The sequence below is a fragment of the Zeus faber genome (genome assembly GCF_960531495.2).
Source record: "Zeus faber genome assembly, chromosome: 10".
Classification (NCBI taxonomy): domain Eukaryota; kingdom Metazoa; phylum Chordata; class Actinopteri; order Zeiformes; family Zeidae; genus Zeus; species Zeus faber.
Genome location: NC_137199.1, coordinates 20,365,650 through 20,386,870, shown reverse-complemented (window position 1 = coordinate 20,386,870; position 21,221 = coordinate 20,365,650). Strand labels below are relative to the sequence as shown.

Sequence of the window (21,221 nt, the reverse complement as noted above, 5' to 3'; positions counted from 1 at the left end):
CGCGCCAATGTTGAGTTATGGTCATAGGGTCATAAGGTCACATATTTTATACTTTGATGTACTCCTCCTAAAAACATCTTACTCCTCCGCGCAGTGTCCGATGGTCGCATAGGTGCACGGCTGCATCAACCGGTACCCCCCCCCCCCCCCCCAGGCACTCCCGACGTGCGCAAAGCGAGGGCCCGCTCATAGCTGCTTGCAGTTCTCGTTCAGACCTGCGGTTCCCAGCCTGGGGGCCTGATCCCCAGTAGGGGGAGCCAAAGATGCAGAAGGGGGCATTGATGCTTCCTTGATTTTAAGGTGTAAAGAAATGTAATAACCACTTCACTTCTCAATGACAGGCTCCTACTGTTGTTCACTATTCAATTTATCGTCATGCTTTTTATGTTGACATGTACAAATATTATCCAACGGTTTCATTGTAAAAATGTGATCGTATGAAATATATCAAACGCATGCATTATTTCCCAAATTCCCATGTGTGTCTGTGTGTGACGGGGGAGGGTGAGAAAAGAGATTAAAAAAAAAAAAAAAAAGGTTGGGAACACAATGTACTTTGTTTGTCAGAGGAAAGTTGCTCTGGTTATTTACTGCTGTAGTTAAAATAGAACATTATGTGCGTCGGGAAAAGATAGGATGCCGGCGAAAGACTTTTATACAATCATTGCCTCCTCTTTTATTCTATGTGTTGTGTGACCAAAATATTAAAGCAAAAATCCAGTCTGTGTTGGGTGGTTTGTATTACAAGTCCCCGAATTCCATTGAAAAACTGCAACACCAACATTTTTTATTTTTTTTTACGACTTCCAGGTTTACCCTCGACTTTGAAGGTGCCCGCCTTCCTTTCTCCGAAGTGCTCCTTCCTCTGATCGATCGCTTTGTGGCGGTAGCCCTGAACTATTCCCGGGGAATTCTCCAACCGATTTTTTTTTTTTTAAATCAATGCATTGTTGCCAGGAAAAGCAGACCCCAGCCCCGCGACGATGGAGATAGCACGTAAAGGAGGGGCAAACGCATTGAATTGTTATTTCTTACGGTGCTCCGGCTAAATAAAATATGGGCTGAATGGGGAAGATGGTTTTTTTTTCCCTTCTTCTTCTTCTTCAAAATAATCTCATGGATTACCACTTTAAGTGCCCCTTATCGTTTCTTCAACGCGAGGCGGCGCTGCGACCCTGCGCGTTTGGAGGTGGGGAGCCCTGCGCCGAGCGCGCGTTTCCACGAGCGACGAAAGGCTCGACTCTTTTTTTCAGATTCGGTGGTTGACGAGTCACTCGGTAGGTTAAAAAAAAAAAAAAAAAAAAAAAGAGTCGTTCAATTTTCCGACGATGAGGCGGGGCCCGCGCCAGCCTCGGGATTCGGATCCCCCCCCCCCCCCCCCCCCCCCCTGAAACTGAAAATCCAGTCCCGAGTCGCTGCGCTCAGTTTGCGCCTCGAGACGATTCACTCGCGGCCGGAGTGACACGCGGCTCCCCCCCCGAGTCACGCGCGTACGACTCCCGTTCGCCGCGAGCGGATCGTTCGCGCGTCTCGCGTCGCTGGACGTCCACGCCGGCCCCCGCCGCCCGCTCTTCAAACCGGTGAGAGGGAAACCAGTGCGTCCCGGTCCGGCTCCCAGCACGACCGGTCCCGGCTGCGGGATCAGCTCCTTGACCTCGTGCGCGCAATCAATCCAGCAAAAGCCCTGATGGTGATGATCAAGGACTGAAGTATGGTGAGCGCACATTCCCTCCAGGGGTTATTCTTTTTTTTTGGGGGGGGGGGGGGGATCCACTCCGCTTCTGTGCGTTTCTGCTGCAGTGCACGTTTGTGCGGCAGTGCACAAGTACAATGGCACTTGGGAACTACGTGCGGTTGCTTCAGCTGATCATGTGCATTGAAAACTTGGCCTCATTGAGCTGTTTTGATGAGGAAAATATCATCAATTTCCGAACAGTTGGGGTTGATGCTTGCCGTACCTGGCCATACGTTCAACAAGTGCGCATGAAAACCAGAGAGAATGACCGCCAGAGGGTTTTTTTTTTAATCGAATCAAATTTTACATTAAAATAAAATATTTATTTCATACATTTATATGTATTTATTATTTAAATAGGTTATGGCATGTATGTTGGCCCCGCAGCTTTCCCCAGTGTGTAGAATAGAACTGTGTTTGGGTTGGAGTTCACACACACTAATGGGTCTCTTTTGATGGCCCAGAAGTTTTGGGACAAAAGGGTGTGTGTGTGTGTGTGTGTGTGTGTGTGTGTGTGTGTGTGCGCGTGTGTGAGTGCGCGTGTGTGTGTGTGTGTGTGTGGGGAGGGGGATGGGGGGGGGGGGTGCAGGCACTTTTTAAGGTTGCCGGGCTGTCGTCGTGGAAACCAGAGGCCACAGGTGACCTCTGACCCTCAGAACCATGGTCTATTGCAGAGAGAGGAAAGCCCTGACTATGAGTGGTCAAGTCCCGGATTTGTCTTCCCGACTCCGGGGATGAAAACAGCCCAACGTTTGACGAGCGCTTTGAACTTTTCCCCCAAAAGGAACGTGTCGGCCTGGCTCAGGTCTGTGTCAAACGGTACGGCAGCGAAATGATGCGTCGGCGGGACAGCTGATTCATCCCGATTGCCGACGGCTGATCTCGATGCCGCTCTTCCTCCGGCGCAGCCGACCGGTCACCAACCAGTCTGTTGTGCAATCGGCGGCCAAAGAGAAGAGACAAAGACGGCCTGATTGCTGCCTTTGATAAACCTCACCACACAAAAATGTTTTTTTTTTTGTTTTTTTTTCCTTCTCAAGGATGATCTCAGAGAGAGCAGCGCTTATCTCGCCCTATCTGGCTGGTTCTCCCAGGTTAACACTGTGTGTGTGTGTGTGTGTGTGCGCGCGTGCGCGGTTGTGTGCGCGTGCGCGGGTGTGTGCGCGCGTCAGAGTGCGCCGCTGGCAGCTGATGAAACAGTGATTCTGCTGACCCTCAGATGTCCGTCTGTCGACCGTTTGTCCTGCTTAGCCCAGCAGAGTTTTCAAAGGCGGCGGACGGAAAAGGCTCCCGTAAGGAGCTGGTTCCGGTAAGGAGCTGGTTCCCAGAAAAAAACGTCATTTATCTCAGGCGATAAAGGTAAATATAATAGTCAGACTGAACTGACGTCGTTGTGGTTAGTGTGGATTTCTCAATTACAAAAACAAGTTCCGACAGTTTTGTGTTGTCCGGTGTTTACTCGTATCAAGACTGTGGCAAGAAGGTGATTTTGGTCTTGAAGGGTAATTGGATGGGGGATGAGGCTGATTGGGTGAGAAAACAATGGCCTCCACGGCTACTGGGTCTGATGCCACAGCTGATCCCTCCAGCTCCCCAACCAGCTAGTCAAACGCCCCTGCTCTTCTACCCACCGGGCCTCCCCTCTCCTCCTCCTCGCTCTTCCAGCCTTGGTTTCTCCTCCCTACTCCTCCTCCGCCTTCCTCGTTGTTCACCTCACCCCGCCCCTCCCCTCTCTCAATACTTTGGTCTTGAACCGAGGTTTATCGCGTTAACCCTCGTTTCCTCCTCCCGCTCTGCCCTCGTCTGATGGACGGATCATGGACGCCGGTCAGGCCTGATTGCTCCAGGGGGGGGGAAGGTGTTGTGCTCTGGGTTCGGGATTAAACCCTCCTGGTCAACACTCCGCTCGCGGCTTGTCCTGATCCTATCTCTGGGCTGCATGTTGCAGCGATTTAAGCCTCATGGTGTTAAGGAAATCACTGTGGGACTTGCCCGGCAGGGCATTTGGGGACTCTGCTCGCCCAGATTTATTTCGTTTTGGACGTTTTTGGCCGATGGAATACCAGTGCCACGAGCCATCATAAGGAGTGGTAACGGTGGTCGTCATGCTTCTGTGATTTGAATCAGCGGGTTGCCTCATTCAACGTAAGTCACTGCTATTAACTGTATTATATGCCGCTATAAAGCAGCTGTTTGGTCATTTGATTGTATCTCTCGAACTTGCTCCGAGCCTCTGTACCCTTGTTGACAGCTCACCATTATCATAAATTAACTTCAAATTTGAATTTGGTTAAGTCGTCCCTTGGCATGTCGTTTGGCTTCCAATCCAGCACTGAGTTCCTTTGGAGTTTCTGAATATTGACAAGGAACAAATCACCCGCATTAATCATTAAGCCTCATTGGCTGGTATTTCAAGGCTGGTTTTCTTCCTTTTGGTTTCGATCCATATTTGAAAATATGGTGAAACTCTTATGTTCATGTGAATTAAAGGACCCATAAAGGCCTATAGGACCCCATAAGCCTCGGATTTTGAATATGTCACCAATATTTCCTGTGTGGATTTCCAGACATAGCTTCAAAAAAATGTCCTTCAAACCAGATTTATGACCTGGCAGTAAAGATTAGATTAGAGTTAGAGGGTTTGGCTTGATGGAGCACTCCTGAATTCAATGCACTGGTATTTCTCTATGGTCCAATACGTCTGTGGTTGGTTGGTCTTTTGCCGCCACCTGACTGAGGAACAATGGGTGTTATCCTCACGGGACAGACGAGACCCCCTGACCTTCAGCGGTGGGGGAAAGGTCTGTGAAAACGGGGAGGGTGGAAAGACCCCATGCTGGGGCCTTTGTCAGTAAGGAAGGAAACACCGGGCCTCCGCAGCTTACTCCACCAGCGTCTTGTCTCGGGACTATTGTCGAGGCCCGTTTCCCTGGGACGCCAAGCAAGGTCCCACTGTGATCAATGCACATGAACAGTGTTTCCACGTCGGATTACTTTTTATAAATCACGGTTAGCTCCATTTGAGGATCCCCACACCCCCGCCCGACTTCTGTGGATATTGACGACGACCCTTCTACCCTGTGTGACCACCCCTCTACCCTGTTTGACCACCCCTCTACCCTGTGTGACCACGCCTATACCCTGTGTGACCAACCCTCTACACTGTGTGACCACCCCATACCCTGTGTGACCACCCCCATACCCTGTGTGACCACCCCTCCACCCTTTGTGACCACCCCCATACCTTGTGTGACCACTCCCATACCTTGTGTGACCACCCCTCTACCCTGTGTGATCACCTCTCTACCCTGTGTGACCACCCCTCCACCCTTTGTGACCACTCCCATACCTTGTGTGACCACCCCTCTACCCTGTGACCACCTCTCTACCCTGTGTGACCACCCCTCTCCCCTGTGTGACCACCCCTCCACCCTTTGTGACCACCCCCATACCTTGTGTGACCACTCCCATACCTTGTGTGACCACCCCTCTACCCTGTGTGATCACCTCTCTACCCTGTGTGACCACCCCTCCACCCTTTGTGACCACTCCCATACCTTGTGTGACCACCCCTCTACCCTGTGTGACCATCCCTCTACCCTGTGTGACCATCCCTCTACTCTGTGTGACCACTCCTATACCCTGTCTGACCGCCCCTATACCCTGTGTGACTACTCCTATACCCTGTGTGACCACTCCTATACCCTGTCTGACCACCCCTATACCCTGTGTGACTACTCCTATACCCTGTGTGACCACTCCTATACCCTGTCTGACCACCCCTATACCCTGTGTGACTACTCCTATACCCTGTGTGACCACCCCTCTACACTGTGTGACCACCCCTTTACCCTGTGTGACCAACCCTATACCCTGTGTGACCACCCCTCTACCCTGTGTGACCACCCCCATACCCTGTGTGACCCTCGACCTTTAGCTGTTAGACTGTAACTTCAGTCTGGGATCATGATCTTACCTTTATCATGATTCCCGACTGATGTTTCATCTTTTATTATTAAGAACTGTAACTCTTTGCAAACTGAGTTGTTTGCTTGTCTACTGGATAAGATCATGGTTAATCCAAAAATATGTTGTTTGTCACTGGTATCGTGGTTGTTATGTGATCTCCCGCTTTTAGAACAGGATGGTTCTCTAAAGGCTCTTCCTTTTTCTGAATGAGTCATGGTGCACCGACATAAAATAACGGTTTTGGTTGTATTCGATCCTCACTCTGCTCTGAATGAGTTTGTTTTAAGGGGAGGTTGGGAGTGTATTGGTGTACGACTATGACCAATGTGGTTTAACAAGAGGCAGACAGAATTGGCAGGTTACCCCAGCCGGCATATTTCCCATAGCTGGTCTCTGATGTTATTGTCCAGTAGAGCTCAGCCAGAGGAAATTAGTCCGGCCCAAATTGTCATCTTGTCTCGTTGTCCAGTCAGACAGGTAGATTAGCTGTAAGCAGGTCCTGACCCGTCCTTACCCCCTGTTTATACTATCTCTATTGTTTTATCTCTCACATCAAATCAAAGGTAAACTGCCGCATGGACTGTACAGTTAAAGCAGTTCCTGTCATAGCTGGTAATTCAATGCTTATTATTAAAGGGGGAAAAAAGAGAAAATTCTAAGCAAAACATGTACAAAAGTAGAGAAGAAGTCCCAGGTTATGTGATCAAATATGACCTCCTGACCGTCTTACCCTCACCCTTCACAAGGCACACACACTGGTAGAATTCACACCTTCGCTGTCTGGGAACTTGGAGAGTCCGGTATTGACAGGGCTCTGGTGGGGGCTGCCCGTGTTATGATGAAGTATCTAACAGGGATGGGGCTACCCTACCCCCTCCCCTCCCCTCCCCTCCCGTTGCATGTTTCCATTTTTCTATGCCCTCAGCAAGATCCTAGGCACTGTAAAACATTCCATTTGCTGGTGGAATGCCGTTAATACTGCCAAATCACTGCACACCTTACATAACGCTGGATGGCAGGTTATTTTATGTTGTTGGAATTCCACCAAGGCTTCCCATTGCCTACCCCCCGCCCGTCTACCCAGGTCTTGACCGAGAGCCGCGTGAAGAATTCATCACCACATTAAACAACCAAAGACTTATGTTTAAGAAACAATCTTGGGTTCATCGGATTGATCTGCTTGGGTATATACAGTAGGGTTTTCTTTTTTTATATATATATATATATATATATATATATATATATATAAAATCCTCCAGCCCCACCGCGACCCACATCACGTGGGTGACGGAGGCGAGAAAGGCAAGGGAAGGAGAACGGAGCTGCTCATTTTCCCAGGCGAAGAGGAGGAGGAGGAGGAGGAAAGAACAGTGTTCTTTCTCTTCACCCCGCCTCAGATGTGAGCGTCTCCAGCTCGGGTTGTGTAATCTGATGCGGCTCAGAACCCGTCCGGCGGCCCGGCCTCCGAACGGAGGAGTTACACTCGGACCATTGTCCATCTGATCCACACAGAGACACTCATTTTCCACTATCCTTCTCTTCCTCCCTCCCTCCTTGCTTTCACGGCCTCATTCTGCCTCTTGCTGGCCAAACCTTCATCCCCCTCGCTCAGTGTTGAGGTTGTCTGCCTCCTTAAGGTGAGTCTGATCTCCTCCCCTCCCCTCCCTGCTGTTGTGTGGTTGTCCCTCTTTATCCCTCTTTTGGAAGCGGGAGAACTTGTCCGGCCACAGCGGCCCCTCCGAGGGCGGCGGGAGAACGTTTGCAAAGAGATGAGCAACTCAGGAAGGGAATGAGGAACGTAAGTTGGGCGGGACCACCGGACAACAACAAGTCCTATTGGCTTTGTTGTTGCCTAGACAACCGGGGGACGACACCCTTCTGCCGATGCACCGGAGTCTCGCTCTTGAAGCTGTCCATTCAAAGACGGTGCGCGGAGGTTTCCCCGAGACGCCGCTCGGGATCACCTCAGCCCTCCTCTTAGATCAGCGGAGTGGGTTCTGGGGAAACCGGACATCGCAAGCAGCGATGACCGGCGGTGCGTGATCCGGAGAGACGGGGGCCGAGGGTTAGAACGGAACCTTCAGGTGGATTGACCGCTTTCTAATCTCCCGCTCTGATTCACACCGTGTTCGTATCCTTTCGACGATATATATTCTTTGAGCATTAGTCGTAGCACCTGAACTTTAACCGAAACAATGAGCCAGAATATCGTCACGTGAGACTAGAAATCACCTGGGATTTTGGTTTTCGCAATATCGATATATAGTTTAGTTAAACGTTGTCTCATGTCAATAAAGTAATTTCACTTTCTGAACAGTTCTTATCAATACCTCAACCAGCTTGGTCATAATATCCACATCACCAATGACTATTTCTCATGTGTAAATATCTGCGCTGTCATGCCCAAAATATCGCCAATTATCTTTTTTTTTTTCTTCTACAGAATTGCCATGGTTTTCTTTCGGTGTTTATTTAATCTACGACACCAACGAAACGTCCTGAGCTGCAGAGCAGGAAGGCCAACTAACTAGAACCTAATCCTATTTGCGGGTCAGAGGACACGGTGCTGGGCGTCAGGCTCGACTAACCAGTTTTACTTCCTGGCCACAGCAAATGTCCTAATAATAAACACGGTTAATTATTCAGTGTCCCACAGCGGGGCCGCTTGGGGCATGTACAGTACAATACAGAGGATGATCTGTTTCGTCGTGCTCTTGGTCTTGAAAGCATTGTGTTTCTACTATGTATGCTTTCTTCGAGGGCTGCCCCCCAAATAGTAGACGAGAAGAGTCCTAGTCGACCAGGTTTTTCATCGGTCGGTTGGTTCGCGGGAAAAGAATAACGCGGCCCCCGGGACGCGGCGAGGTCGGGGTCGAGGGGAATTGTAAAGCCGGCGGCCGGCTGGGGATCCCGGAAGGGGAAAGCACAGCGAGTAATAGAGCCCCACGGCCCGACGAGGGTCCGTAACGAGGGGACGGCGACACCGGGGAAACAACGTTCCGTACGCCACATTTCAGTGCGAATTATGTCAATATGTAGTTTCAGTGAGTACATTAATAAAGTAATAATAGGGCCTAATAGGTTTAACCACTGTTATGTTTAACCAGTTTAATGAACAGGCTGCTCTCTTTGTTCACGCAGTGCTTTTAAATTAAATTGACATTTTAATGGTTGACTGGTTATTAGATTTTATGTTATAACACTTAACATGTGTTATAATGGTAGTTATAACATTATTTTTCGGCCCTGGAACTCAAACCATTTTCGGATGCCCCAAAAAACAAAAAAGAAATGAATAATTAATGAACAAATTAATGACATAAACTAAATATTTTTAAAGATATAAAAAATATATATATTAAAACATATTACGTAAAATTGTGCAGATTAACCAAGCGTTTAAATTATTTTTAATGAATCTGCAGGCCAAATTCAACAATATACTATAAACTTGGAGAGGGCAGTGTTGAATAGTCCTCCAGACCAGGGCCAGGATATCTGCTAGACGAAGGAAAACAGTATTCGGGGAATGGGCGAAATAATCGTCGACAAAGAGTAAAACAAGGTTTCTTTGATTCATTTCTTGCACTGCACTGTAACTTTTATGCATTCTATGTATTCTATCTATTTTATTTTTTTTTTATGCATTCTATGTCCTTTTATACTGTGTGTCTTTGCACTTTGTCTTAATGCTCTCGATCATTTAAGCGAAGCACTTTGAGTCCCGTGCCTTGTACGCCCAGTTCTCAGCCCTGTTTACACTGACTCTGTTTACACAGAAACTCTGGGCGAGTTTGTGTTGTGCCGATTCACAAAGAGTCGGACCAGGCGCGCATCGGCGTCAGTGTTTACCGCTTATCTCGGCGGGGTTGCTCGTCAGGTTTTGCGCTGCAACCTGGGTCTTCCTTCGCCCGTTCCGCGCCGGTGAGTGGGGGCGGTTGAGGCGCTGGTTGACGTGGGAACCTGCTCTGATTCCTATCGCCGTAATCACAATGCGCTGACTCCTACGTGAACCGTTTGGGGGGGAAAACAATGGAGTCTTTTTTTAGAGAGAGAGAGAGAGAGAGAGAGAGAGAGAGAGAGAGAGAGAGAGAGAGAGAGAGAGAGAGAGAGAGAGAGAGAGAGAGAGAGAGAGAGAGAGAGAGAGAGAGAGAGAGAGAGAGAGAGAGAGAGAGAGAGAGAGAGAACCTTTTGTTAAAGCGCACATTGTCTCTCCAGGCGCTCTGAAGGGAATTTAATAAGAAGCTTGCTGTATCATGCTTTTGTCTCTATTAGCCCGATTTAGGGATGATGTCTGGCTCTCCGGCCCCTCCATTCTGGTAGTGCAATTAGGGATCCTGTGACTCAGTTTTCGGGGTAAGTATGTACATTTTCAGCTTTTTTATGAATTTATATATTTTTCTTCTTCTCCCAAATGACAAACCCAGGAACACCGCTGTAGCGTTTCAGCGAGATGAACTCATTGGGCTTCCCGTGCATTCCCGAGGCAGGGCCGCTCAACGCAACCACCTTCGCCTCTGCACCGTTTACGTTAACGGTGACGGCAAATTAATAATTACTTGACAAAGCATGTGTGGAATGTCACGTTGTTTTCTCCGCTCCCCTCCCTGTCCAAACATCGGTCTCTGTGGTTTGGTCTCGCTACAGCCCAGCGTGAGTAAGCGCACGGTGTCTGGGTTTACAAGGTGAGGGTGATCGGACGGAGAACTTGGACTGGATCCAGGGTCACACTTGGAAAAAACCAACAAACAAAAAAAACAAAACGCTTGTTCGCTCGCTCACCGATCCCGAGGAAAGAACAGCTCTACTATCTAGCACCGGATGACGCATTTTCCCAAGCACCCTACCGCGCTGGGAGATACAAAACGTTGTTTTCCGTGGAAACATGGACAATCACCTCACGCGTCACCGTTGTCTCGCATACGGATTTTAATCATTCCAAACCGGTCCGCCGCCACCGTTTCTTCTTGTAGGTGCTCAGCCTGTCGCCGAGGGTTTGGTCCAGGCGGAAGAAGACTCCGAATACAAGCCACGCAGTCGTTTCAGACCCAGGGCTCATCTGAATAGCTGTGCTCGGTGGAAAAAGATGCTTGTGGGCGTGCTGTGAAATGGGGGGGGGTGGGGACCCCGCTTCGACGCCAGTGGCCTCGTCTACGTTCCCTCGCGGGTTGTCTCCTCGCGGGTTGTCTCCTCGCGGGTTGTCTCCTCGCGTCAGAGCGCCTTTATGCAACATCAGTTCCATCCGAATCAGTGAGGTTTGACACAGGCGCCAGCGATCGCCAGTCACGCCGGATACCTCCGACGTCGCCGCCGTAGCACGGGGCCAGTCATTGCATTTTGCGCCGGAAATACGATACTGTCGAGTCGGCTCCAACAATAAAAAGGGGGGAAAGCACACCCTCCACGCCGGAAGGCTACCCACCACTACCCACCGGCTGCTCATTGCTCCGCCGGCGCATTGGAAGAGGATCGGGTCGTCGACGGGTCCGATCCGTACGGCCGTTGAATTATTTCCAAAACCTCCAATCACAGCGGCAGTGTTATACGGCTGCGGGAGGAAATTAGCGGGCGTCTGACATCCCACCCCCGCCCCCCCCAGATGAGAACCTCGGCTGTTGGCAGAATTGTTCGGATTTTAACCGACGCCATCAACCCTAATCTTCGTCGACCCCGAGGAGCTCTCCCAAATTTGGCAGCGACGCCCCATCGCGGCTCGTAGAATGCGCCTGGTGTTGACAGGAGCTTAGATCTCGTCCGCCAGATTCCTCCGTTCTCAATGGGGCTCAACATGTGGGACTCTAACCTTTGGGCCTCCGGAGTTTGGAGCGGTTGTCATCAATAGAGATAGTGTTGGACCGAACACTGGGGCCTACAGCTGTGGTGCAGCCGTGTCTGACCGCCGGTGACTAATTGTCCGTGTTCCAGGGAAACCACATTTTGTATCTCCCACCGCGATGGGGCGCTTGGCGAAGCGCGAGGCGGGCTTCCATGTGGGGCGATCATTCATGTGGGAGAAGAAAAGAATCGCCTCAGGGTTCATTTGCCACCGAGGGCCTTTGGCCAAGAGTCCATATTAGTGCGTTGCCTCGTCCAATTTGCACAGATGTATCCTATTACATCATGTGGCCGACACAAGCGCTTATGTGGAGGAAAATGATTCATCGTCTTCGTTTTTAAACACAATTCACGCAGCTCCGTGAATGGCCTGATCCGTAAAGGAGGTCTGTCTGTCTGTCTGTCTGTCTGTCTGTCTGTCTGTCTGTCTCCTTCCCCACCCGTAATGAATAACCTGCCGACAATTATACGGGAGGCTTCTGCTTTGCACTCCGCTGCCGCCGTGCCCCCGGAGCAAGAGTCCCTCCCACCCATTCATTACGCTGGAGTGTGTTAAAACCCCGACCCCGAGAGAGCAGCGCTGCTCTGCCTCCACGTCTGGATCGGCCCCTTCCCACTTGGCGTCCAGCGCGTCGGGCCCCGGTCGTTTGGCTAATCCGAGGGAAGCCGCTTGGAAGGCCGAAACAACCCCGACACCGCAGTGGAGAGAGTGGTTTGCGTGCGTTAGGCTCCGGCACGAATGCAGTTGACAGAGTCATGCGTACGGCTGCCTTTCCAAGGAGTTGTGTGCTCTCTCTCTCTCTCTCTCTCTCTCTCCCGTAGCGTTATCCCCAGAACCGCTTTATGTTCATTTGGCACCTCCGCAGTGAGGTTGGCCCAATAACGGCCCGGATTCTCAAACTCCTGCTGAGTCAAACCTCTGCAGACTCGCAGCCCACCTCAGCATTCTGGGATAACGGAATGAGAGAGAGATCTACAGCGGCGCCGTTAGAGAAGGCCTCGCATACTTAACCGCCCCCTCCTTTCCGCGGCGTCGGAATCGATCCGCGTCGCCTTCCGGTTTTTTTGTTATCGTTTTCCCTCATTTAAATTCAAACGCAGCTTCCAATGGAAGGTTGGGATGGATGGATGCAGCCCACGCCTTATCCCCACCAATGTAAACAAACTTTGATCACGGAAAAAGTGGAGACGGGGAACGGGGCGCTGAAGGAGGAGGGCGCCGCGTACGCTGCGGCGGCGGGTGAATCGCCGCGGGTCTGGAGCGGTTTGCTGATAGATGTGTGGCGCTTCCATTTTTTGGGGGGGCCTTCAGTGAACCGCACGCCGCGCCGGAGCGTGCATCCGTGGGAGGGCGGGAGCGTCTCGCGCATCAAAAGCGGACGAGCCCGAGCTTGCGTCGGCAGAAGCATCGCTGGAATTCGGCCGCTCCTCTGGCTCCCGGTGCGGCACACCTGCGTTGTCTCAGGGCGCTGCAAAGCGTCGTCCGTCAGGGCTCGGCTTGTTTGAAGGAGCCCTTCCGGCGCCCTTCCCCTCAGCCTGCCTCGCCGACTTTGGCTCCTCTTTAACAATAAACCAACGGCGATGTGGTCCATCTAGACGTAGAACACTTAAGTAGATGTACGGCATCCCACTTGTCTTTGTTCAGCGGGGTCATCACGCTCGCGACCGGGACATTTTTACCGCCGATGAATTCACGTGCAAGTATAATTGCACACGCCCACCTGGGGAAGAAAAGCTAAGGATTTGCACATAAACTTCGTTTGCGTAGATAGGTCATTTTGACTCATCCAAACTCATGGAAAAAATGCTCTATTTTTCAAACGTGGGCTCGAAATTCCTGTGAAATTTGGATGGAAGTGTGTTTGGAACATTTTTCACGATTTCCCAAAACGATCGCCATCCGCTCAAATAACTGCGATCAGACGATGAGGACAATTTTTCACAAGCAAATGAGATTTTGATTTTGTGTTAAATGCAACTGTTGTGATACGCCCGGAACACGTTAAATCAGAATCCTACACTTATTCGAACGACATTCTTTTTTTTTGTTTTTATTACTCCAGCAATTCCACCGCTGCACTAGTTCATTAACAAACTACACTGGTCTGAGATTTATTGGGTTCTGTGAAACAAGGAAATGGTGTCTTGTTGTCTGTGAACAACCAAGTATTGATGTTGAGTTAACCATGTTTTTGGTGTTTTCTCAAGGCCTTTTGAAGAAGTGTCTCACGGCTCTGCGGGGCCGCATAAATCAAGTACAGAGCACTTTTCAATTAGACCAAGATTTGGAGGAGGGTTAGAGGAGCCGCTTTGATCTGTGCATGTAATATATAGAATATGGGTGTGTGCGTGCGTGCGTGTGTGTGTGTGCGCGCGCCTGTGTTAGTTGGGGTTGTGCTGTAAATCCCGTCTCCCGGCTTACGCAGACCCATAAACTCGAGGGCAATTATGGAAACAACTGGACGGAAGATTTCCGCATGTGCTGAAGGATTTGTGCAGACAGCCTGAAAGGATCGTCATCGTACAACCTGTCCCCCCCGTGCTCTCAACTAGGCCCGGGCATCCTTGCTCGTTTCGCTATTGATTGACATTCAAATTGATATTTATTGATATTGATGTTTGAAGCACTAGCTTTTCCGATCATTCTGGAACACTGCGCTCTCTTCCGTTGGAGCTTCCTGCACGTTATTGATTGTTTTCGCCCTTTCAGCCTTTTCAGAAGACAGAAACCGGGTAAAATACTGTGTCATTGACCAGTGGCCATCGGGTCTGACATGATTTATTAATATGGAGGGAATCACGTGCACGCCAGCCTCGACCTGCACTGACTCCTATCAGTCACAGCCAGAATGTCGCACTTGTTTCACTCTATGCTACACGACACTAACATTCATACTTTATTATGTTTATTGCATTTTTCTTTGATCGCCACAAGGTTAATAGAAGATAAGAATGACTAACGGTAATCCTTGGACTGAGTTCCTCCCGGGGCCGCGCGGGTCGTTGGGAAGCCAGATGCTCGGATGGAAAAGGTTTGCATTTGGAAAGCTGCACCTCATGAATATAATCATGAGCGGCCCGGTCTCCTCTGATCTCCCGCAGCCCCCCAACCCCCCGTAGCGCCGTCGCTCCGTCCGGTTTGAACCATCTGCAACGGACAAAAGACGCCCAGGGCCAGCGGTGTGATCCGTTTGATAAATGTGAATAGTATGTGCGGAATTAGAATTTAGTTTCTTTGTCGAACCGAGTCGACTCTCCTGCAGAACTCACTGTGTGACCACTGACCTGGATGTAGGTGTGGGAGAGAGCATGGTGGATGACGAACCGCATGCACGCACACACGCACGGGCACACACACACAAATTTTTTTTCTTCCCATTTTTAAGTCAAGGACTTCATGCAAAACACATATAATCGATTTTCAATGTCATCATATACACACGTGTGTGTGTGTGTGTGTGTGTGTGTGTGTGTGTGTGTGTGTGTGTGTGTGTGTGTGTGTGTGTGTGTGTGTGTGTGTGCGCACACGCGCGCACCACCCCCCTGAATGGCGGTGATACTTACCAGTCCAAATTTTTACGGTTGTATTGTAAAAGCTTTGCGTCGTGTCCGCTCCCCCGGGGGCCCCCGTTTATGGCCGGGGCGACCCGAGGCGTGTGCACGCCGCACCACCAAGAATGTTTTACTGCCACCGGTGATGTTTATGCCGAGAGAAGACGGGGGGACGAGGGGGTCACGAGGGTGGAATCAATACAGGTCCTTAATGAGGTTGTCTGAAAAGAAGGAAGGGAGAGGCTGGCGGAGTGATGACAAAAAAAAAAAAGTTACGTTTGCCCTGGTGGTGGGAAGGGGGGTGGGCGGGGGTGTCGGGTGGAGACGGTGCAGGAGTCTGGAGTGAATTCGCCACGCTCAGCCCCCGAGCGAGCAAAACAACGGCGGCGTTGGGATGAATCGTCGTCCTCTGTGACCTTGCCGAGCGGCTGCTTGGGCCACGGCAGAGACGAATCCAATCCTCTGAGATTAAAGTGGATTAAAAAAAAAAGGAGGGCGCCGGGGCAACGTGGTCCGGCGAGCGTTTTGCGGAAGAAAAAACATTTAAATAAAAACAGAGGAGGGGAAGAAAACAAAACAAAAACTTACAACGAGGCCTGTTTCCCTTTTTTGGATTCGGGCGCTGGCACCGGCTTCCTCTAATCAAGCGGTTGCGGTCTTTGTACAAAGGCGTGATTAAAATCATCCATTAGCTCGTTGTTTTTGCTTTTTGGCTTTCATGGCCGGCTGGAAAAACAAGCTTAAGGTCAAGGACTATTGTGTACCAGCGATCGCACGGCGGGCGTGCTCTAACCCGGTGGTTCTCAACGTGGGCTCCAGGGACCGACCGGGGGTCCTTCCAGAGGCGGTAGGCGTAAAAAAACATCACAGTTTATTCAACGTTCAGGACTTCGTCACCGCAAGAGAATGTACAATAATGACTGTTTCTGTCTCCCTTAACTATCGTGGAGATTGCGATGGAATGTTGCACTGAATCATAATTAACAAGAAAAAATTCCCCGCAGATCGGGCTCCCAGAGACGAAATCTTATCGAATGGGGTCTGTGGCCCCCTTTGTGTTTCAAATTGAGGGTTCTTGATGTGTGTGTGTGTGTGTGGGGGGGGTGGCGAAACACCGCTCGAAACCACACAAAGGGGTTTTCAAGCGATGGGGCGGAGGAGTCAACAAAATAAAAGAAGCGCTGCTCTTCGTTTTAAAAATGTCCACAGTGTTTACTGAAATGCTTCTGGCTGCTTTCTTTCGGGCAAGCGAGCCCTGATGCAGTAACCTAGTTATCCGGTGTTATGCAACGGGCTCGTATGGTCCGCCGTCCCTCAGCTGTGAAACACTCCCCTCGCTGGGAATGTTTTAAGTGATCCTTCAGGCATGCCTAGTTCTCGGTTTACATTTATATGGCACATGGGTTTTTGTAACTCTTCAGAAATGTGTGGCTTGTGGCATCGCACGTGTTGAGATTTTTCCACTGCAGATCACAGAAAATAGCTTCATTCGAAACGATTCTGCGAGGAGACGTCATAAAGACAGGAGAAAAAAAAAACAGAAAAACGGAGCTCGCGGAGGTGCGCGCGCAGGGTGTGTGCATTATTAGGGGGAGGCGGAGGTCTTTTAAAGGCGGTACTTCGGCGTCGGCCGGGCGGTTCGTATTTTTTTTGGATCGCCGGGCTGAGAGGCAGGCGGCATGCATCGCCGCGGTCACACGGGTGTGATGGGAATCCTACCTGGGTTTTGTCGGATAAGACACCGCGGTCACCGCGTCACCTTTTTATCTTCTTTCCCCCTTGACCACAGAACTCCTCGCACGCCCGGCCTAAGCTGTGACCGATGGCAACCTCCGTCCAGACTCTCCCTCTGACCCGAGACCACAGAAAGACCTTCCGGGAGCGCTTCCCGGCGCCGTCGCTCTCGTCCCGCTGCGGCATGGGCAGCGTCGGCAGCCTGGTGGAGAGGCCCGACGCCGCGCAGGCCTCGGGGGGCCGCGCCGTGCCCCAGGTGAGGCCCCGGCAGAGCAACGGGCTCCTGAAGAAGGGCTTCAACCAGAGGGAGCTGCTGAACTACCTCAACATCACACGGTGGGTCCCCCTCCCGACCCCAAAAAACACCCGGCGGCCGTCCTTCGCCCCGGCCTAGGTCGCCAGGGTTTTTAACGCTTTTTAACGCGCCGCCGGTCAAAACAGAAAGGAGCCCAAGGCGAACCCGGGAGGGAGGAGGAAGAAGGACGTCATCCCCGGGGTCACGTCGCTCGACGGCTGCCAGGACGAGAACGTCTACGCCAAGGTCTTCAATAAAGACGGCGCCGAAATCGACGTGGGGCAGAACTCGCTGCCCGTCGGCGGAAAGTACGAAAAGGTAACGTGAGGCGCTGTTGATCGAGGAGCGGAATATAGGAATGTGGAAAGCGGAAGCGAAATATTTAATTGGGAAGACTTGAGGAAGGCGGTGGGACAGAACGGTGCCGTGCGTCGGCGGCTCCGCGTCTAAGGCGGATCGAACAATTCACGGCGGCCATTGTCTGCTTCGTAACTTATATATACAGTATATATGACCGGTTGTCGGTGAGAAGGTTCATGTTTTATTGGTCCGCCTCAGAGTTGTGTATCACGGGCCGTAAAACGCCGGCCCGTCACATGCAATGCTGCGACCTGATTGTCCGTTATGATCGTAAATCAGAAAAGGCCTCCGATCTCACTGCCCGCCACGGGATATCAATACGGCACCTGCCGCGCGGTGAATTTGTGGCCGCAATCAAACCCCGTCCCGTTCGATCCCAATCGATCCGAGCGTCAGGCGGGGCGACGGTTCGGACGCGGTTGGTGTATTAAAACACCGAGTCGCTCACGCCTTTCCTCCCGGTCGTCTCGGCGTAGTCGGGCGCCGAGTTTGAGTCTTTAATCCCCGCGCCCTGACGGTATCGGCTGTCTTGTCTCTTTTTCTCCGCTCTAGTCTCATTTCAGGCCCTCCGCTTTCAAGCCAGTCACTCCCAAAAACTTCAGCTCCATGCAGAACCTCTACCCCTCTTCGAAGGTGGACGACCTGGACGGCGGCCTGTCCAACGGCCTGCACCGGGCTTACGCCCACGCGCCCAAGGCCTTCTCCACCTCCTCCTCCTCTTCCTCCCCTTCCCGTCACGGCGGGACGGCAGCCGGCGGCAACAAGGTGCCCGGTGCAGTGACCCCGCTGTTAGACGCGTCATTTTCCCGTCTCGCGCCGACATGCACTTAGATGTCTGCGGCCTGTGCTGGAGGCCGCAAAAAAAAATAAAAACGTGACATAACTTGGTGGTGGTATCACGGAGACAGAATTTGCAACTCAAATCCATTCCAGGCCCTGGCGGCGGTGCGTGGGACGAGCCAGGAGGAAGATAACCTGTCCGACTCGGGTCACAACTCCATGAACAGCCTGCCGCCCTATCGACCTCCGTTCCGCCCGCACCTGTCTCACATCAGGTGCGCTCCGGTGCCGCGGCCGCGCTCCGTCTGCGTGCAGCGACGGTGACGGAGACGCTAACAGCCCTCTTTGTGTTTTCCCGTTCCCGCAGCGCGTCCATGGGCCACATCAACACCATCAGCTCCCTGGACCGAGCCTCTCTCGGGCCGAGGGGCACGGGCCCAGCGGGGATGGCCGTTGGAGGCGATATGGCAGTGTCGTGTCGGAGCATGGCCGCCCTGAGCCGCATGGCGCCCTACGGAGGGGAAGCTCCGCCCCCTTACGAGCTGACGCTCTCCCTGTCCGTCGAGGAAGTGGTGAGTACCGTGAGGGCCGACGAGTCCGCGAACGTAAAGTTGGACGAATGGAGCAACGGCGGTGACCGCTCTGCCGACCCCTCTCCCCGCGCCCAGGTGCGGGATCTCGAGGAGCGCCTGGTGGAGAAGGAACACGAACTCAAACAGATGAGGAGGAACCTGGACGAGAGCGAGGGCGCCATCGCTCAGGTGAATCAAAGCAATTGATCGTTTGGGTTCATCCTTACCTGTCTGTCTCTCTGTCCGTTGAAACGTGACCGCGCCCCCCTCCCCCGGATGTCCGCTCTCGCCAGGTCTTTGAGGGCAAACAGCGTCTCTGGGAGAAGGAGGTGGAGGAGCTGAAGCGCCTCTACGCCGCCAAGCTGCGCCAGGTCTCCCAGCATGCCCAGCGCTCCCAGCGGAGCCTGCAGCTGCAGCTGTACAAGGTGCAGCAGGAGAGGAGCCGGCTGCAGGGGGAGCTGGACGGCCTGCAGAAGGAGAGGGGCCAGGAGGCCGGGAGCAGGGCCAAAGGAGCGAGCCCCACCCTGGAGGAGACCCAGTGGGAGGTGGGGTGTTAACGGGAGGCAGGGCGGGGACCGTTAGAAACGAGCACAGTGTTGGATATAGGAAAACTTAAAGAGCTATTTTTTCGCATTTCCAAGTCATGAAGTCACTAAAATCAAGATTCAAGATTCAAGAGGTTTATTCGTCACATACATATACATACTTTCATACATATATGCAGTGAAATGTAATGCGTAGTGTAGAGCAGTGAAATCACCAGCGTCACCATAGTGTAGGAACAAACAGATGAAATAATGTCTTTGAAAATTCCAATAATATCAACTATGAATATGTAAAATAAAACTGTTAAACAATTAAAAAATTTCCCATGTAAAAATCTTGAGAATCTTATCCTACTATGTCACATAGTAGGATAAGATAAGATGCATATTATTGACTTAAAATCTTTATACTGTATATTGGCTTGAATTAATCGTTGTTTTGATGTGTTTAAAGGTCGTTCCGCAGCCCAGCCCTGTGGCTGCAACCTCTCCACTGTGCGCGTCTAATCTCGCCGCTTCCTTTCCTTCCCCCTCTTCTACCCAGGTGTGCCAAAAGTCGGGGGAGATCTCCTTGCTCAAGCAGCAGCTCCGGGACTCCCAGGCCGAGGTGACCCAGAAGCTGAGCGAGATCTTCCAGCTGAAGACCCAGCTCAGGGAAACCCGGGCGGAGCTCCGAAGCCGCGAGGGCCAGCTGGACGCGCTGAAGGCCGCCCTGCAGGGGACGCTGCAGCGCCGCCGCCGCCCCTCCCAGGGCCAACACGACGAGGGCAGGGGGGCGGAGGAGGGCGGGGCAACAGGTAGGTGTCCAGATCTGTATCCTCACTCGATGGAAGGCTGCATTTTAGGGCAGTAATTTAAGTGATGCATCTGTGTGCGTCGTCACGGTGAGATAAAATAAAAACGAGATCTTGGTTTTCAAAGTGAATTTCTCAGTAAACGCTGGATTAAGTGTTTCTATTTGGGATTCTGACTTTCCGCGTGTCTTCCGCTCTCAACCTTTTTTAGTCTCAGTCATTTTAAGTGTTTGTAACTGTACAACGACAGATCTGCGCGTCTTTTTCTACACGACGTCGGTCTTTTCATGTACGACGCCCCCCCCTTTTTTTTTTTTTGTTCCTTCTCTCCCCCAGGGGGGTGCGGAGGCCCGACGGAGGAGCGTCTGCGGGCGGAGCTGCTGCTGGAGCGGCGGCAGAGCGAGGCGCAGGCCACGACCTTCGAGGAGGAGCGGCGGACGTGGCAGACGGAGAAGGACAAGGTGATCCGCTACCAGAAGGAGCTGCAGGCCAGCTACCTGGAGATGTACCACCGCAACGAGGCGCTGGAGCGGGAGCTGCACCTGCTGAGGGCGGGCGGGGGCGGAGGGGCCGCCGGGAGCGGAACCTCGGAGAGGGACGTCCCGGAACCGACTGGAGGGAGAGGAGGAGGAGCGGGAGGGGGGACGGAGGGGGAAGAGGACGAGCATTCGTCCGGTCTGCCGTGGATCGACAGGATCGAGTCCTCGGAGATCTGACCGCGACGGAAGCGGTCGCCTTCCTACATCCCCCACGACCTTGTTGGTTTGGGTCCCGCTGCTCCGGACGCTTGGGTCCCGGAGTTCGATTCTCAGTGTAGTTGCCGTTGAGCAATCCTAGTGCCAGTCCTTGTCCTTACCTGCTCATGAAATCATCCATTATTATTACTTTTACCCGACCTCCACCGTCCTTCACAGGCAAACACTGGTAATAATTGTGTTATCTGCACTGCACCGCACCCACGCTGCCATCCAGGAATTGAACGCAGTGTCAAATCTGTAATGACGGCGAAACGGAGGCGTCCGACAGTTCCGATGTAAATAAAGAAAAAAG

The 21,221-nt window shown here is 51.9% G+C and overlaps 1 protein-coding gene across 2 annotated transcripts; it reads left to right on the top strand.

Moving 5' to 3' along the window:
* The first annotated feature begins 1,585 nt into the window (after positions 1-1,585).
* n4bp3 (NEDD4 binding protein 3) lies at positions 1,586-21,199 on the top strand. 2 transcript variants are annotated; one of them, XM_080007770.1, is made up of 10 exons: positions 1,586-1,714; positions 16,881-17,161; positions 17,267-17,438; positions 18,033-18,245; positions 18,414-18,535; positions 18,628-18,832; positions 18,929-19,021; positions 19,126-19,377; positions 19,922-20,174; positions 20,508-21,199. In XM_080007770.1, exons 2-10 carry the CDS (start codon positions 16,914-16,916, stop codon positions 20,885-20,887), a joined length of 1,938 nt encoding a protein of 645 aa, XP_079863896.1. In that variant the 5' UTR covers positions 1,586-1,714; positions 16,881-16,913; the 3' UTR covers positions 20,888-21,199. The 2 variants fall into 2 exon arrangements, with proteins under 2 accessions (XP_079863896.1, XP_079863897.1); XM_080007771.1 differs by lacking the exon at positions 1,586-1,714 and adding an exon at positions 7,301-7,341.
* Positions 21,200-21,221: the final 22 nt, after the last annotated feature.

Bases quoted from the DNA above. Each gene is read 5' to 3' on its own strand.
- n4bp3 (XM_080007770.1), top strand. From the start codon at position 16,914: ATGGCAACCTCCGTCCAGACTCTCCCTCTGACCCGAGACCACAGAAAG. The intron at 18,833-18,928 runs GTGAGTACCGTG...CCCCGCGCCCAG, and splicing joins CCCTGTCCGTCGAGGAAGTG to GTGCGGGATCTCGAGGAGCG. The intron at 19,022-19,125 runs GTGAATCAAAGC...CGCTCTCGCCAG, and splicing joins GCGAGGGCGCCATCGCTCAG to GTCTTTGAGGGCAAACAGCG.